The sequence below is a fragment of the Ovis aries genome, chromosome 8 (genome assembly GCF_016772045.2).
Source record: "Ovis aries strain OAR_USU_Benz2616 breed Rambouillet chromosome 8, ARS-UI_Ramb_v3.0, whole genome shotgun sequence".
Classification (NCBI taxonomy): Eukaryota; Metazoa; Chordata; class Mammalia; order Artiodactyla; family Bovidae; genus Ovis; species Ovis aries.
The window spans coordinates 76,677,726-76,694,645 of NC_056061.1; the positions used below are offsets into that span (position 1 = coordinate 76,677,726).

The 16,920-nt window shown below is 40.7% G+C and overlaps 1 protein-coding gene across 3 annotated transcripts in view; it reads left to right on the forward strand.

Annotated features, from left to right (window-relative positions):
• Positions 1-16,920, forward strand: part of ESR1 (estrogen receptor 1) — a 402,846-nt gene that overhangs the window by 188,796 nt on the left and 197,130 nt on the right. For all 3 annotated transcript variants that reach the window (XM_042253635.1, XM_027972563.3, XM_042253634.1), the window contains exon 4: positions 1-117. In XM_042253635.1, coding sequence (XP_042109569.1) covers positions 1-117 — 117 coding nt within the window. The remainder of the gene's footprint in view (positions 118-16,920) is intronic.

Here is a 16,920-nt window from a genome sequence, read left to right on the forward strand (position 1 = left end):
GACATAATGACTACATGTGTCCGGCCACCAACCAGTGCACAATTGATAAAAACAGAAGGAAGAGCTGTCAGGCCTGCCGGCTACGCAAGTGCTATGAAGTGGGCATGATGAAAGGGGGTAGGTACCTTGGGCCCAGGGCACCCACCTTCCCACCCGCCATGATGTCCTTGTCCATCACCCACCCCTGGCTGTTTCCATTCTGGCAACTGTGGGAGTGGAGTGATTTCTCTTCTAATTAATTTTTTACTATTCTTATTTTTCTTTGCAAAGAAACTATTTTACAACACATTTTCTTAAAAAAATTAGAAATTTGAGCATGCCATTTTGTGTTTCATATTTTTAATATAAATAATGATGTTTAAAATCAAAGATGTGTGGGAGGTGGTGGTGGAAGGAAAGGAAAACTGCTCAATGAGTTATTCTAGAAATATTTTTCAGTTACTGTTTTATATTGCTAATGCTAGATCATGATATCTGGGAAGACACCTTCACTTCGTTGAGACTTGTGTATGTAAAAGCTAAAGAGCTAATTTATAATCTTTCAATCCCTTCATATTCCTTAGGAAATTTGAATTTCAATTGACAGGCAGCTTTCTCCTTTAGAAGTTGAGTTAGCCAGCTGTTCCCATGATCTCAGTGTCTAGCGTGGTGCTGGGGACAGTGCAGTGATTTCCAAGCACCAACCATCACAAGGTGGCTGGGACTTGGGCTCATGTGCTTGTGTCTCTGTGGCTGTGAGTATGTGTATGTATGGCTTTCTGTCTTCTCATGTATCCGGTCTTCCAGTTTTCCCATACAGGAATCCAGTGTCTTGTTCTGGGGGTATTAGGTGCTCTATAAATAGGGTTGCCTCATTGATCTCCTTGTATTCTTTGGAATCTACTTTTGAAGAGCACTTTTAGTCTTGAATAGCCTTCAAAATACCGGGAGAGAACAAAGAGGAAATGTGTAAATAAAGGAATGGGCGCATCCAGTGTTTTAGGGTAATATAAGGCTTCTCAGGTGGTGCTGGTGGTAAAGAACCCACCTGCCAATAAAGGAGATATAAGAGACATGGGTTCAATCCCTGGGTGGGGAAGATCCCCTGAAGGAGGAAACGGCGACCCATTCCAGTATTCTTGCCTGGAGAATCCCATGGATAGAGGAGCCTGGCGGGCTACGGTCCATGGGGTGGCAAAGAGTCGGACACGACTGAGCGACTTAGCACAGCATGCACAAAGAAGAGAGACAGACCCATGATGGTGCTGCCTGCTGAGCATAATGGGGAAAAGCCTTCCAGAGAGGAGGCTTGAGATTAGTTAAGAAGAGCAAAGTTGCCATGACAAAGATTAGTGACTGTGTAAATAGAGGGCAGCTAACCTTTAACTCATTAACACTTGCACAAAGTGGGAGGCAGAGGAAAAACCAGCATCATGCTTGATGATTAGATAATGGAGCTTATAGGCAAAGATTCCTTAGATAGCAGTCATAAATAAACCTACTGGGTTGAGATTTCGAATACAACATTTGGCATAAATTCTCTTGATGAACAGATGAAATGTTGAATTTACACATTGTGTGAGCTATGACTATATGTCTTGAGAGTCTGAAAAAGCAACTTTAATTCAAAGGGTAATTAATTCCAAGAATTTAACAGTCACATTCAGAAAATGACACTTTGAATCATAAAGGGATTAAATATTTAAGGAATTCATCTTTCTTTGTACTGTTGGAGAGTTAGTCAGGCTTAATTAAACTCACAAAAAGCTTCTTAAGGTAACTTGCTAAGTGACAGGAATATAACAGCTACATGTAAAAAGTTTAATTGGAAAGAGTGAGTCCAAGCTTGATATTCTTCTTTGGCAATTACAGGTAGATTAAGCCCAGCCTCTTAAATTCTCTCTAAAAGCTGGAATAATCAACTTGTAAATAGGTCCAAGACATTTTTTTTTCTTTGAGGGTACCCATACATTGACCTCACTTAATAGAAACAATTCTGTTTTTCCTAATTAACATCCAGATACAGTCTGACTGCATAAATATAAATTATTCATACTCATTTTTAATCTAACAAAAAATTTAACATGCAAAGACATAATAAAAATCTCCCCACTGTTTTCAGATGGGACTTTGGATAATTACTGCACATAACCAATCTAAGTGTACATGCATATTCTTGTACATGTATATTTATGGCTGCAAAATACATACCTGTGTTAGTCTGCTACTGTATTAGTTTTCTGAACCTGCTGTAACAAAATCTGTAGACTGGTGGCTTAAACGTAGAAATTGATATCTCATGGCTCTGAAGACTGGAAGTCTAAGATCAAGCTGTTAGCAGGTTCAGTATCACCCTAGACCTTTCCCCTAAGTTGAAGATGGTCCCCTTCTCTCTCTGCTCTCACATCGCCTTTTTTCTCTGTGTGTGCATCCCTGGTGTGTGTGTGTGTGTGTGTGTGTGTGTGTGCACGCACGCGCGCATTTGTGTGTGTGTGTGTGTGTGTGTGTGTGTGTGTGTGTTTTCTCTTCTTTGAAGGACACCAGTCATGTTGGATTACGACCCCATCCTTAGGGCCTCTTTTAATCTTTATTACATCTTTAAAGAGCCTATATCCAAATTTAGTACTGTTTTGAAGTACTAGGGTTAAGGCTTCAATTTGATGTTTTTGAGGAGACACAATTCAGTCCATAACAATTTCCCATAAGATTCCTTAGCAGTTGTTAGTAGCCGTCTGCGTAAAATGAAAACATGTGTCTTTCTGGCAGTTTATACATGTGTATAAGTTTTACGGCAAGCTTTAAAATTGTAAAACTATAGGCTGTGAGAACATCTCATTTTAATTATGTGTATAATGCTTGCCATAAAGCAATGTAATTTATATTACATTTAAATTGTGGGATAGCACACATAACCTTATAACACCTTGTGTAACAACTCCCCAAATCCCACCCAATAAAGACTTAATTTACAGCTGGAAGTACAGTTATAACCAACTATAAAATCAGAAATTACTTGTAAAGAACAGCTGTGGCTAAATAAATCTTTACAATGTTTTCCTACCAGTTTCACAAGAATCCAGTTTCTGAACAAGGCTAGAGACCAATTATAATATTGAATCTCTACATATGAAATAAAATGTTTCATTTCAGATAAAAGAGAGAGAACCACAAACTTACCCTTTATTTTTAGAGCAAGGCTGAATATGTTTATTAAAGTATTCTAGAGATCCAAAAGAGTGCATGGTTTATCTACACAAAGAAATTATTTTAATCTCTTATGATGCCTGCTGTACCCTGAAAATCCCAACATCATTGTTAGATGTGGTCCTGAGGCAAAATGGTTCAGTAGGATGCAGGATGTAAGACATGCTTTAGGGGATGCTCTTGCTCATCTTAGTACCAGTGCTGGTTTCCTCATTTTCCTGCCTAGCTTGCATTTTCCTTTTCATCTGTCTCCCTCCTCTTCAACCTTAAGTGGCAGATTTAAACATCTGTTCCTTAGGGAGAGCCTCTCTGTTGCCTTGGGCTTCCCTTGTGGCTCAGCTAGTAAAGAATCCACCTGCAATGCAGGGGACCTGGATTTGATCCCTGGGTTGGGAAGATCCCCTGGAGTAGGGAAAGGCTACCTACTCCAGTATTCTGGCCTGGAGAATTCCATGGACTGTATAGTCCATGGGGTCTCAAAGAGTTGGACACGACTGAGCGACTTTCACTTTCTTTTCTTCCCCTGTTGCCTCCCTCTACATTAGCCCCTTGTGTTCTCCCTTTCATAGCGGATAACTCTTCCCTGCGTTCTCATTACTGTTACTGTTCATCGTTCAACATCTGTCCATGAACTCCACAGCGGTGAGGGTTCTTCTCTCTGTCCTGTTTACTGATTAGCACTAAGCAAGTCACACAGTGAGTGTTCAAGAATTTCCTTCCCCATGAATTAATGGCATAGTTCATTTAAATAGTTACTTGTTTAGGACTGCTCAGGGGTGAGCTACTACAGAGAGTGCAGACATGAATAAACACCCAGTCCCTTGTATCAGTATCCTCACTATACAAAGAGGACGTTTGCTCATCAAGTGACAAATAAAAGTCCTTAAGACAAGTTAAGACCAAGATGGAAGACAGGATGAGAATGGAAGACCATTGGTCAGTGGAAGCTCAGAGCTTTGGCCAGTCACTACTGGGTTTAGTTCAACCCAGAGTGTTACTCAGATCATCTGACTTCCAAAGTGTATATTATTATCCAAGAATGAGGCATTTCTATCTTGGGTTGATGAAAGGGAAAAACTTCAGAGATGGAATTCTTGGTCCAAATACTGGCTTCTCCTCAGACTTGCTGAGCAATCCTGTTACAGTCATTTTTATTGAGTTTCATTATCCTCAGATGTAAAATAAAAATAAACAATTTGTACTTAACAAGTTTCTTGTAAAGATCACAACTCATGTGAAGTACTTATTAAAGTACCACACAAGTGTTAGTGGTTACAGGCAGCCCTCGGAGATATTGCAGGCTTGGTTCCAGACCGCTACGATGAGGTAAATATCGCAATAAAGTGAATCACAGAAAAACACTTTTTTGGTTTCCCAGTGCATGTAAAAGATACGTCTATGCTACACTGTACTCTATTAGGTGTGTAATAGTATTTTGTCTAAAATAATGTGCATACCTAGTTAAGAAATGTTTGTTGTTTAGTTACTAAGTTGCATCTGACTCTTCTGCAACCTTATAGACTGTAGCCCGACGAAGACTGTAGCCTGACTGTAGACGAAGGCTTCTTCGTCCTTGGGATTTCCCAGGCAGGAATACTGGAGTAGGTTGCCATTTCCTTGTCCAGGGGATCTTCCTGGCCAAGATGTCTACTCCATGTTTCCTGTATTGCAGGCGGATTCTTTGCCCACTGAGTCACCTGGAAAGCCCAATTAAGAAATACATTAGTGCTAAGAAAAAAACAAAACAAAACAAAACAAAGCTAACCATCCACTGAGCCTTTCAGTTCAGTTCAGTTCAGTTCAGTCACTCAGTCATGTCCGACTCTTTGTGACCCCATGGACTGCAGCACACCAGGCTTCCCTGTCCACCACCAATTCCCAGAGCTTGCTCGAACTCATGTCCATCAAGTTGGTGATGCTATCCAACTGTTTCATCCTCTGTCATTTCCTTCTCCTGCCTTCAGTCTTTCCTAGCTCAGGGTCTCTTCCAATGAGTCATTTCTTCACATCAGGTGGCCAAAGTATTGGAGCTTCAGCTTCAGCATCAGTCCTGCCAATGAATATTTAGGACTGATTTCCTTTAGGATGGACTGGTTGGATCTGGTGGTCCAAGGGACTCTCAGGAGTCTTCTCCAAGACCACAGTTCAAAAGCATCAATTCTTCAGTGCTCAATTTTCTTTATGGTCCAACTCTCACATCCATACATGACTATTAGAAAAACCATAGCTTTGACTAGATGGACCTTTGTTGGCAAGGCAGTGTCTCTGTTTTTCAGTGCTGTCTAGGTTGGTCATAGCTTTTCTTCCAAGGAGCCAGCATCTTTTAATTTTGTGGCTGCAGTCACCATCTTCAGTGATGATGCTCTCACTGTTCCCACTGTTTCCCCATCCATTTGCCATGAAGTGATGGGGCCACATGCCATGATCTTAGTTTTCTGAATGTTGAGTTTTAAGCCAACTTTTTCACTCTCCTCTTTCACTTTCATCAAGAAGCTCTTTAGTTCCTCTTCACTTTCTGCCATAAGGGTGGTGTCATCTGCATATCTGAGGCTATTGATATTTCTCCCAGCAATCTTAATTCCAGTTTGTGCTTCATCCAGCCCAGAATTTCATATGATGTACTCTGCATATAAGTTAAATAAGCAAGGTGACAATATACAGCCTTGAAGTACTCCTTTCCTAAATGGGAACCAGTCTTTTGTTCCATGTCTGGTTCTAACTGTTGCTTCTTGACCTGCATACAGATTTCTCAGGAGGCTGGTTGGTGGTCTGGTATTTCCATCACTTTCAGAATTTTCCAGTTTGTTGTGATCCACACAGTCAAAGGCTTTGGCATAGTCAATAAAGCAGAAGTAGATGTTTTTCTAGAACTCTCTTGGCAATTTGATCTGAGTCTTCAGTGAGCCATAAAAGTAACATCGAAGATCACTGATTATAGTTCACCATAACAAATATAATATTAAAGAAAAAGCTTGAAATATTGTGAAAATTACCAAAAATGAACACAGAGACAGAAAGTGAGTAAATACTGTTGAAAAATGGCACTAATAGAGTTGCTTGTGTTGCCACAAGTCTTTAACTTGTGAAAAATACAGTATCTTCAAAGTACAGCAAGATGAAGTATGCCTGTATATCTTCCATCCTGAAAATAATCCCTATCACTGATGTGTTTTTTTTTTAGGGGGCTGGGCAGGGAGGAAGAGAATGGCAATTTTATCACTAGTACTAGGTATAAATATCTAATTCTTTTGTAGAAAGTCGCACCCTAGCTAAGCTACATCTGCTTTTTCTTTTTGACTTTTTGGTGTCGTATGCTGAGTATATCTTCATGAATGGGATTTGTTTTTTGTTTTTTTTTTTCTAATTTTTATTTTTACTTTATTTTACTTTACAATACTGGATTTGTTTTTTTCCTATCATTTTATGATGCCATAGATTTACACAAACTAAAATTCCTCACATAGACTCAGAAGTGTGTTGGTGGAAAGGTTTTCATTTTTTAGATGAGGAAATTGGCATCCGAACTTAATTGATGTGCAAAACTCATGCACTGCCCATCCTGGTTGTACTTCCTTTTTATATATTAAGAAGAAATTTAAGATAAAGTAATAATTGTCACTACTATTTACTTTAGTGACCATGTTGCAGTTTAATTTCGAGAAATACTCCCAAACAATAAATAAATTTAACTAACAGTACAGTTTTAAAGTGAGGAAATAAGATACTAATAATATAGATGGAGAAATGTACATTATGTGTTTCAAATAACTGAGATGCGGAATGAAGAGCTGGAAAATAAAATGTTTCCTGTTTTTCTGAGCTTAATAATTATAGTCCTGAGTAACTATAATTAGTTTCATTGATAGGATGGGCTTCCAGTCCAGAAAATTAGGTTTCTTTTGATCCTACACTGGCTATTTTTCTTTACCAAAATAGTCAAGTGTTTATTAAAGTTAAGGACCAGAGAACCAAATCACTGAATTAAAAATGTAAATGTGAATTTCTTCCCAGGGATAGTCCAACAATTCTTGTGAGAACTGTAGCTGCATGTGAATCCAAGCTCTTTCAGAAGGCAGGGTTGAGAATTCATGTTTAGGAATTGATTTAAGAAAACGTTAAGGGAAAGCTAATTGCTCTTGACCAAAGAGATTCTGGTTGTTTTAAGAAGCAACTTAGATATTTATGATATTAAAAATATCTTTTACTACTTTATATTATGAATAATTAATTCATGCAAAACTTCTTCCTTATTATCCTTTTTCATTTTTAAACAAAGACATACACTGAATCACATATGTGACCTTCAGTTCAGTTCAGTTCAGTTCAGTCGCTCAGTTGTGTCCGATTCTTTGCAACCCCATGAATCGCAGCATGCCAGGCCTCCCTGTCCATCACCAATTCCCGGAGTTCACTCAAACTCATGTCCATCGAGTCAGTGATGCTATCCAGCCATCTCATCCTCTGTCATCCCCTTCTCCTCCTGCCCCCAATTCCTCCCAGCATCAGGGTCTTTTCCAAAGAGTCAGTTCTTCACATCAGGTGGCCAAAGTATTGGAGTTCAGCTTCAGCATCAGTCTTTCCAATGAACACCCAGGACTGATCTCCTTTAGAATGGCCTGGTTGGATCTCCTTGCAGTCCAAGAGACTCTCAAGAGTCTTCTCCAACACCACAGTTCAAAAGAATCAATTCTTCGGCACTCAGCTTTCTTCACAGTCCAGCTCTCACATCCATACACGACTACTGGAAAAACCATACCCTTGACTAGACGGACCTTAGTCAGCAAAGTAATGTCTTTGCTTTTGAATATGCTATCTAGGTTGGTCATAACTTTCCTTCCAAGCAGTAAGCGTCTTTTAATTTCATGGCTGCAGTCACCATCTGCAGTGATTTGGGAGCCCAAAAAGATAAAGTCTGACACTGTTTCCACTATTTCCCCATCTATTTGCCATGAAGTGATGGGACCAGATGCCATTATCTTCGTTTTCTGAATGTTGAGCTTTAAGCCAACTTTTTCACTCTCTTCTTTCACTTTCATTAAGAGGCTTTTAGTTCCTCTTCACTTTCTGCCATCAGGGTGGTGTCATCTGCATATCTGAGGTGATTGATATTTCTCCCAGCAATCTTGATTCCAGCTTGTGCTTCTTCCAGCCCAGCATTTCTCATGATGTACTCTGCATAGAAGTTAAATAAGCAGGGTGACAATATACAGCCTTGACGTACTCCTTTTCCTATTTGGAACCAGTCTGTTGTTCCATGTCCAGTTCTAACTGTTGCTTCCTGACCTGCCTCTCAAGAGGCAGGTCAGGTGGTCTGGTATTCCCATCTCTTCCAGAATTTTCCACAGTTTTTTGTGATCCACACAGTCACATGCTTTGGCATAGTCAAGAAAGCAGAAATAGATGTTTTTCTGGAACTCTCTTGCTTTTTCCATGATCCAGCAGATGTTGGCAATTTGATCTCTGGTTCCTCTGCCTTTTCTGAAACCAGCTTGAACATCTGGAAGTTCACGGTACCTGTCCTGCTGAAGCCTGGCTTAGAGATGAATAAATTCAGGTGAATGAAACAATATAGCAGGCAGCTCAGTGTTTCTGTCCTTCAGATCTTTTAATGTGGACTGAGCAACTTTCTTAAAAATTTGGCAGAATATGATGGGATCATCTCAGTTCAAGGACTATTTCCCTACTGATTAATGATTTCTTCCATCAGAGTTACCAATGAGTTTCAAGTTGTTAAATCCAGCAGTCAATTCCTAGTCCTCCTCTTGATAGATTAGCAGCATTGCACACAGTAGATAATTCTCTCCTTAATGTGCTGATTTTACTTACCTCTCAGGACAATGTACTTTTTTCCCCGCTCTTACCCGATTTGTCTCTTTCTGTAGATCTTCTCTGAGTGTTTCTCATCTTCTTTCCCGACTCTTAATATTGGAGTGGCCTGGGGTTCAGTCTAGGGAACCCTTCTGTTCTCTGTTTGTTCTCACTCCATTTTAGTATTCCCTAGTTCCATGGCTCTGAATACCATGTATATGCTTGGTAAAGAATCTGCCTGCCAGTTCAGGAGACGTAAAAAACATAAGTTAGATCCCTGGGTTGAAAGATTCCCTGGAGGTGGGCAGTATTCTTGCCTGGAGAATCCCATGGTGAGAGGAGCCTGGAGGGTTACAGGCCATAGGTCGCAAAGAGTCAGACACGACTAAAGTGACTTAGCATGCACATGTGTCCAGTTTATACCTTTAGCTGACTTTCTCCCAAGTTTGTGACTTCTATATACAATTCCTTGTGTGTGTTCCTCACTTGGGTGTCTAATGAATACCTCAAACTCAATTTGTTCAAACCTGAATTTCTTGTCTTTATCCTTCAATGTGCTTTATCTGTGATCTTTAATCCTAGCTGATAATTTCATCTTTTGAATTGTTCAGACCCCCAAAACTGAATTATCTTCAACTCTTTTCTTTCTCCCATACATCACATTCGGGAAGTTCTGGTGGCTCTGCCTTCAGATATTTTCGGACTCTGACCACTTCTCCCCACCTTTATTGTTGCCACTCTGGTCTGAAATAACATCATCTTTCTCTCACTTTATTGCTGAAGTCCTACTTGCTTTTTTCCTTGCTTCCCTGTAGTCTTTCCCCTGCGAAAGGTATTTAAAAATGGAAAATAAAGCACTTGTCAAAACCCTGCATTGCTTCCCGGTTCACTCAGCTGATGCCATTACAGTGGCCAGAAGACCCTGCCTCCTCCCTCTTCTTACTTCTTTCACCTCTTTTCCTATTACTCTCTGTCCTGCCTCCTCCACTCCAACCATGTGGGCATTCTTAAATGCCAGGTGCACTTCTGTCTTGAAGCATTTACTCTAACTTTTCCTTCTCCCTGGAATGCCATGCCCCCAAATATTTGTGGACCTAACTCTGTAACCTCTCTCAAATTCTGCTGCATTATCAATTTATCAGTGAGGTTTATCCTGCCCATTGTATTGATAGTTTGCTTCATCCACGCATCCCGCAGTTCTCTCAGTTTTCCCGTGTCGCCATCCTGCATCTCCACCTTTTAATATATTGCATAATTAATTTCAGATGATTTATGATTTGGTATCTGTCTCTCTAAAACGTAGGCTCCAGATGGGAGCTTACAAACAAATAAAACCTGCCTGTTTGTTCACTGATGACCTTTCAAACGCTTGGGTCAGTGCCTGCATCTAATAGACAATCAAGAAATAGTTGTAGCATACACGACTTAATAGAGTGAATGAGCACAACCAAAAGTGCATTGTTAAGTGTTGAGCTGTGAATAGGTTGAGTGTCAAGAGTCCTGTTTTTCTAATTAAGAACATATGCTTGGAAATTAAAACCTGTATAGCAGTTAGCTTTTACTGCATAGCAGAACCTCACCTCAACACCTCAGTGGCAATACAACAAGAAGGGTCTCTTACTCACATGTCAAGGAGATGGCCTAGATGCTGGCATTGGCTGGGTTCCCTCCGAGGCCTGGCGGTCAGCTGGCTGTTCTGGCTGGAGCACCTGGGATGATTCAGTTTTGCTTCACTTGTCTCCCATTCTCCAGCAGGCTTGTCCGGGCATGTTCTCATGGTAGGTCTGAGGCATGGAAGAGAACAAGCCCCACACTGCAAGCCCATTCCAAGCTTTTGTTTGCATTATCCATTGATGTCCAAGGCCCCAAGCCAGTCAGATGGCTGGGTCTTTGGCTTTGTGAGAGAGGCTTTCAGAGTTGTGTGGCAAAGGCTACAAAATTGGAACCATTTTTGTAATCTTACCACAATCAGAAATATGAACTTTTCAGATTTTGGACTCAAAAATAGAGACTCACGAACTCTTACACGTGGACGGGACCTATGGTCCATTTATTCTTCTTCCATACTCAGTGTAGGAACCCCCATCTAGCATTGCTGACGGCTGTGTTGGGGTGCTGAATGCAGATGTCAATTTTGTGTTCACACCCCATATACATGATGAGTGGACATAATAGGGCAAAAAAAAAAAAAACAAAAAAAACAAAAAAAACAAAAAAAACCACACAGGAGTAGATATGAGCCAGTAATTCTGGAAAAATAGGGGCTTGTTTTATATATGCCATATTTTACTAATTCATTTAGATGTAGGTTTGGACTTCCCTAGTAGCTCAAATGGTAAAGAATCTGCCTGCAATGCGTGAGACGTGGGTTCGATCCCCTGGAGAAGGAAATGGCAACCCACTCCAGTGTTCTTCTCTGGAAAATTCTGTGAACAGAAGAGGCTGGCGGGCTATCATCCTTGGTGTCGCAAAGAATCAGACAAGACTGAGCAACTAACACTTTCACTTTTGTTTTTAAAGGACAGAAAGAGGGATCTTCATTTACCTTTTCAAGGATAACCATGTCTCACCTTGAATGAGACATAATTCAAAGACATGCTGACAGATATTTACAAAAATTCCAGAACTGGGTCTTTCTTATATATTCCTATAATTTGCTTTTGCAAAAGCAAATTATTCTTGAGATGATGTAAGGACCCTTTCTGTGGATAGAACTTATAAAATGCAGAACTTTGGGGGCAGTAATTGTATGAATAAATGGCTACTTTTTAAGTTCTGTAAACCTAAAACCTCATAAATGTTCATGTGTTTACTTTTTATTTCAGTGATTGTGATTAGGATAATAAATGATGCTTAGGGCTAAAAGAACTTAAAGATCACCTAGTCCATCTCTGTTTTTCAGCTCATTGTTCTTACCCAAGTTACACAGCTAGGTAGCTGCTCAGACTGGAAGCCAGGACTCCTGACACCTAGTTCATGGCTCTTTTCATAGTCTAGCACTACCTCGCTGACTTAGAGGACTTAGAGTGTCATGAGAAATAGACACGTGCATGAGTAAGATACTAATATCACACAGACCAAAATTATGACTTAGGAAACCTTACTGTGGGCCTCAAATCCTGTTCTTCTTCAACAAAAATATTAACACATTTGGCTTAATTGCACAACAGAAGCGCCAAAATAAATTTATATGGAGAGTGTGCTGTTTTATTTTAAAAAGAATTACTTAATATTTAATTACTTCCTATTGCTTAATATAATTTAAAAAGAACATTTTCTCCTTCAGGCCAAGGGTTTTCACTGTTTTGAGATAACAATGGCAATATTTGTTGAAAGCCCATCTGTTTTCTTTTTTTAAATATTTAGACTATTCTAGTATAAAAAATGGTAACTTTGCCAAGTAAAAAGGAGAGCTGGCTAAGGGTCCAGTCTGAACCTGGCTCTTTCAAGGACTCTTGGGCAGATCATGTAATTTTTCTGAACTCAATTTTCACTTGTGAAAAATAGGAGCTTAGCACTGAGTGGTCTCTAGAGCATCTTTTGAATCTTCAATTTTATATTTTATGAAGAGACAGTCAGAATCTAAAGCTAAAGTTATGTATATGAATGTCCCATTATGAAGAACATATTGGTAAGTAACTATCAATATTTATATTTCAAGCTAAATTTTCAAAGTAGCTAATGACTGGAAAAACCTGTTGAATTGGACAAAGCTATTCTCTTCATTGATTAGCGTGAAAAGTGAATGTCTTTGGAGTGAAGAGTGTCACCAAAATGAGTTTGATGTTCATAGTGATAGGCACAGATGGCTATAACATCACTACATCAAACAGATCAAGAATAAAGTTTGTTGAGATAGATAGGGCTTTGAGAAGATAACTAAGCTCTTTTTTTGGTATTCAGTTCAGTTCAGTCGCTCAGTCATGTCTGATTCTTTGTGACCCCATGGACTACAGCATGCCAGGCCTCTCTATCACCAACTCCCAGAGTTTACCCAAAATCATGTCCATTGAGTCGGTGATGCCATCCAACCATCTCATCCTCTGTTGTCCCCTTCTCCTCCTGCCCTCAATCTTTCCCCCAGCATCAGGATCTTTTCAAATAAGTCAGCTCTTTGCATCAGGTGCTCAAAGTATTGGAGTTTCAGCTTCAACATCAGTCCTTCCAAAGAGCACTCAGGACTGATCTCTAGAGATGTATCAATTGTAGTTGGGTTTCCCAGGTGACGCTAGTGGTAAAGAATCTGCCTGCCAATGCAGAGGTGGGTTCAATCCTTGGGTTGGGCAGATCCCCTGGAGAAGAGAATGGCAACTCAGTCCCATGGACAAAGGAGCCTGGTGGGCTATAGTCCATGGGGTCACAAAGAGTCAGACATGACTGAGCAACTGAACAACAAAAGCAAAGTTATGCTTAAGATTTGAGTCCCAAGAGCAGGTGAAACTTCACAGTGTCTGCTTTGTGGAACAGAGAAAGGAAGAGGCCGAAAAGATAGTGTTTTGAGAAGTTCCTGATTAGATACCAGACAAATGAGTCTGGTGATTTTGGCTTGAAAACTTATCCAGTCGGTATGAACCAACATACATGAGATGAGATGTCTTAGAAATCTTGAAAATATATGCCAGCCCTAAAAGATATTTAAAGGCAAAGTGATGAGACACGTGGAAAGAAAGGTTCTGGTTACACCTGGAGACAACACATGGTTTAATTTGAGCTTGACTGAGCAAATAAAAGTAGTGAGAAATATGGAAATTATACTTAGGGATTTGTATCTTTAAAAGTTTGCTTAAGACTAGTTACTATTATATTTATTTTATATTAAATTTTTGGCAGTCTTAGAAAATTTTATATAACAAATGTCAGGCCAACTTCAAACTTCATGCCTAAATCATTTAAAATAAGGGTAACCTTTATTGAGCATTTACTATGTGGAGGTGTTTGGAGACACAAGGGTAAAACGTGATCACTGAACAGTGTCTAGAAACCTTGTGATTCAAAGAGACCTTTCACTTAAAAGGTGACCAACCCCCTTCCTTCCCTCAAAAGACCTGAGATTTAAGTTGGCCTAAATATTCCTGCTGTCTCAGTTTATCCACCAGTTCCGACCTTAGTGATATCTATTATACTTTGTACTCCCAGGAATCAAGCTCGTTTGCTGGCTGACCTTTCGTATTTTGTGGTTTCAACTTCTGGCTGATATTCATGGGGATATGTCCTATTGCCAAGCTAAGTCCTGTCCATCCTAGATTTATTTCCATCTCTCTGTGGGTCTCAGTCTCCCAGAAAACATTCCTGTATGAATCCATTAACTGCATCATCAGGCTCTCCCAAGATCAAAGGCATGAATTATATTTTGGTGAGTAAAAGTTGGTACACGAAAGTTAGCTTTTACTTTTCATATATGATGTAGTATGATGTTTATGTCTTTAGCTTTCAGAATCAGTCTCCCTGGCTTCAAAATTTAGCTCTGCCTAGAAATGAATGAACATGAATGAGATACTTAACCTCTCCAGACCTCAGTGGACCATAATAATACCTACCTAATATGGTTGTGCAAGAATTAATCTGTAGTTTTTATTATTGTATTTGGCCCGTAGTGAGCTCTCCATATAAGTTGGTTGCAACAATAATAAGAGTACAGTCAAAGTCAGGAGTTTTCACCACCATGAATTGCTGTTATAATGATGAGCTGCACTTCTTGGAAAAGATCAATAAAAAATGCTGGAGAATCAAGAAGGGCTTCATGCCCAACATGCAGGTTGAAGGAGTTTGCTATGTGAATGATGCTTTGGAAAAATTAATGTTTGAAGGATTAAGGAATGCCTGTCAAGATGGTGGTGTTGGTACCTTTCTGCCAGCCATGAAACAAATTGGCACTGTGGCCGCCCCGCCTGGGATTGTTCATCGATCTGTTGGTCTTCCTGATGTCCATTCAGCTTAGGGTTTGCTGTTGGGAATAAGGCAGCCTTTGATATGAATGACCCTGAAGCAGTGGTATCTCGAGATGGTGTCGGATTTGACGTTAACTGTGGTGTCTGCTTGCTGAGAACCAATTTAGATGAAAGTGATGTTCAGCCTGTGAAGGAGCAACTTGTCTAAGCTATATCTGACCACAGTCCTGTTGGAGTGGGGTCAAAAGGTGTCATCTCAATGAATGCCAAAGACTTGGAGGAAGCCTTGGTATAGACTAATTCCTGAGAGAAGGCTATGCCTGGGCAGAGGACAAGGAGCATTGTGAGGAGTACAGAAGGATGCAGCAAGCTGACCCCAGTAAAGTCTCAGCGAGGGCTAAGAAGAGAAGCCTTCCCCAGCTGGGGACTCTGGGAGCAGGCAACCACTATGTAGAAATCCAACTTGTTGCTGGGATTTTCAGTGAGTCTGTTGCTAAGAAAATGAGCATCAGCCGTAAGAAACAGATGTGTGTGATGATCAAAAGTGAGAGCAGAAGCTTGGGCCACTAAGCCACAGATGCTCTCACACAGCTATGGAAAAAGCTATGAAGAGAGACAGGATTATAGTCAATGATCATCAGTTGGCTTGTGCTCGAATTACTTCCCCGAAGGGTCAGGACTACCTGAAGACAATGGCAGCAGCTGAGAAAGAAAATCAGTCCTGCGTGTTCATTGGAAAGACTGATGCTGAAGCTGAAGCTCCAATACTTTGGCCACCTGGTGCGAAGAGCTGACTCCTTAGAAAAGACCCTGATACTGGGAAAGATTGAAGGCAGGAAGAGAAGGGAATGACAGAGAATGAGATGGCTGGATGGCATCACCAACTCAATGGACAAGAGTTTAAGAAAGCTCTGGGAGGTGGTGATGGGCAGGGAAGCCTGGCATGCTGCAGTCCATGGGCAAAGAGTTAGATACAACTGAGCAACTGAACTGAACTGAGAACTATGCCTGGGTCAACTGCTCTTCCATGACCTTCTTAACCCATCAGGCTTTTGTCAAGGTCTTCAATGCAACCCCTGACGACTTGAACCTACATGTGATCTATGATGTTTCTCACAGTATTGCCAAAGTAGAACAATGTAGTGGATGGGAAGGAGCGGACTCTGTTAGTACCCAGGAAGGGGTCCACCTAAGCCTTCCCTCCTCACCATCCCCTCACTGCAGTTGATCACCAGCTCACTGGACAACCAGTGCTCATTGGGGGCACCATGGGAACCTGTAGCCATGTTCTTACTGGCACTGAGCAGGCCATGACTGAGACCTTTGGAACAACTTGTCATGGAGCGGGCCTTGCATTGTCTCAAGCAAAGTCAAGACATAATTTAGATTTCCAGGATGTTCTACACAAATTGGCAGACGTGGGAATTGCAATCCAAGTTGGCTTGCCCAGGCTGGTCATTGAAGAGGCACCTGAGTTCTCTACAAGCGTGACGAATGTGGTGAACACCTGCCATGATCCTGGAGTCAACAAGAAGGCCATTAATCTGAGGCCAATTGCCGTTATCAAAGGATAGAATGCTGACTGCTGCCACCGAACACTGCTGATGCTCACTGAAGTGGAAATGGACGAAAACACTCCTCAGACATCAGACTCGAGACCTGACAGGCTCCAGGGTGTGGTGCTCTAGCTGCCTGTTTCAGAATGGCTGGTGGGGCAGCTTCCAATTCTGGAGTCAGTGTTGCAAACTTTTCTTCTGGAAGGAGTCATGTTGCCCCCATTTGGAAAGGAAGGCGTATGCTTCCTCTCTGATTATCCCACAGATTTTTAGGAAACTCTGTTAGTGGGTGGGGCTAAGTCAAAAGATTGCCTTACTCAGTCACACAAGTCTTTCTTCATCAGAATGAAATTCTTTACATCAACCTCTTTTTCCAGCCTGAGAGGTGTTGTGAAGGCCATTCCATTAAATAGGAAGGCTTTGGAATGTTTCTTTTTTCCCTCCATTTGTCACTTTGTTCACTTATCCGCTCTTTTATCCCCTTG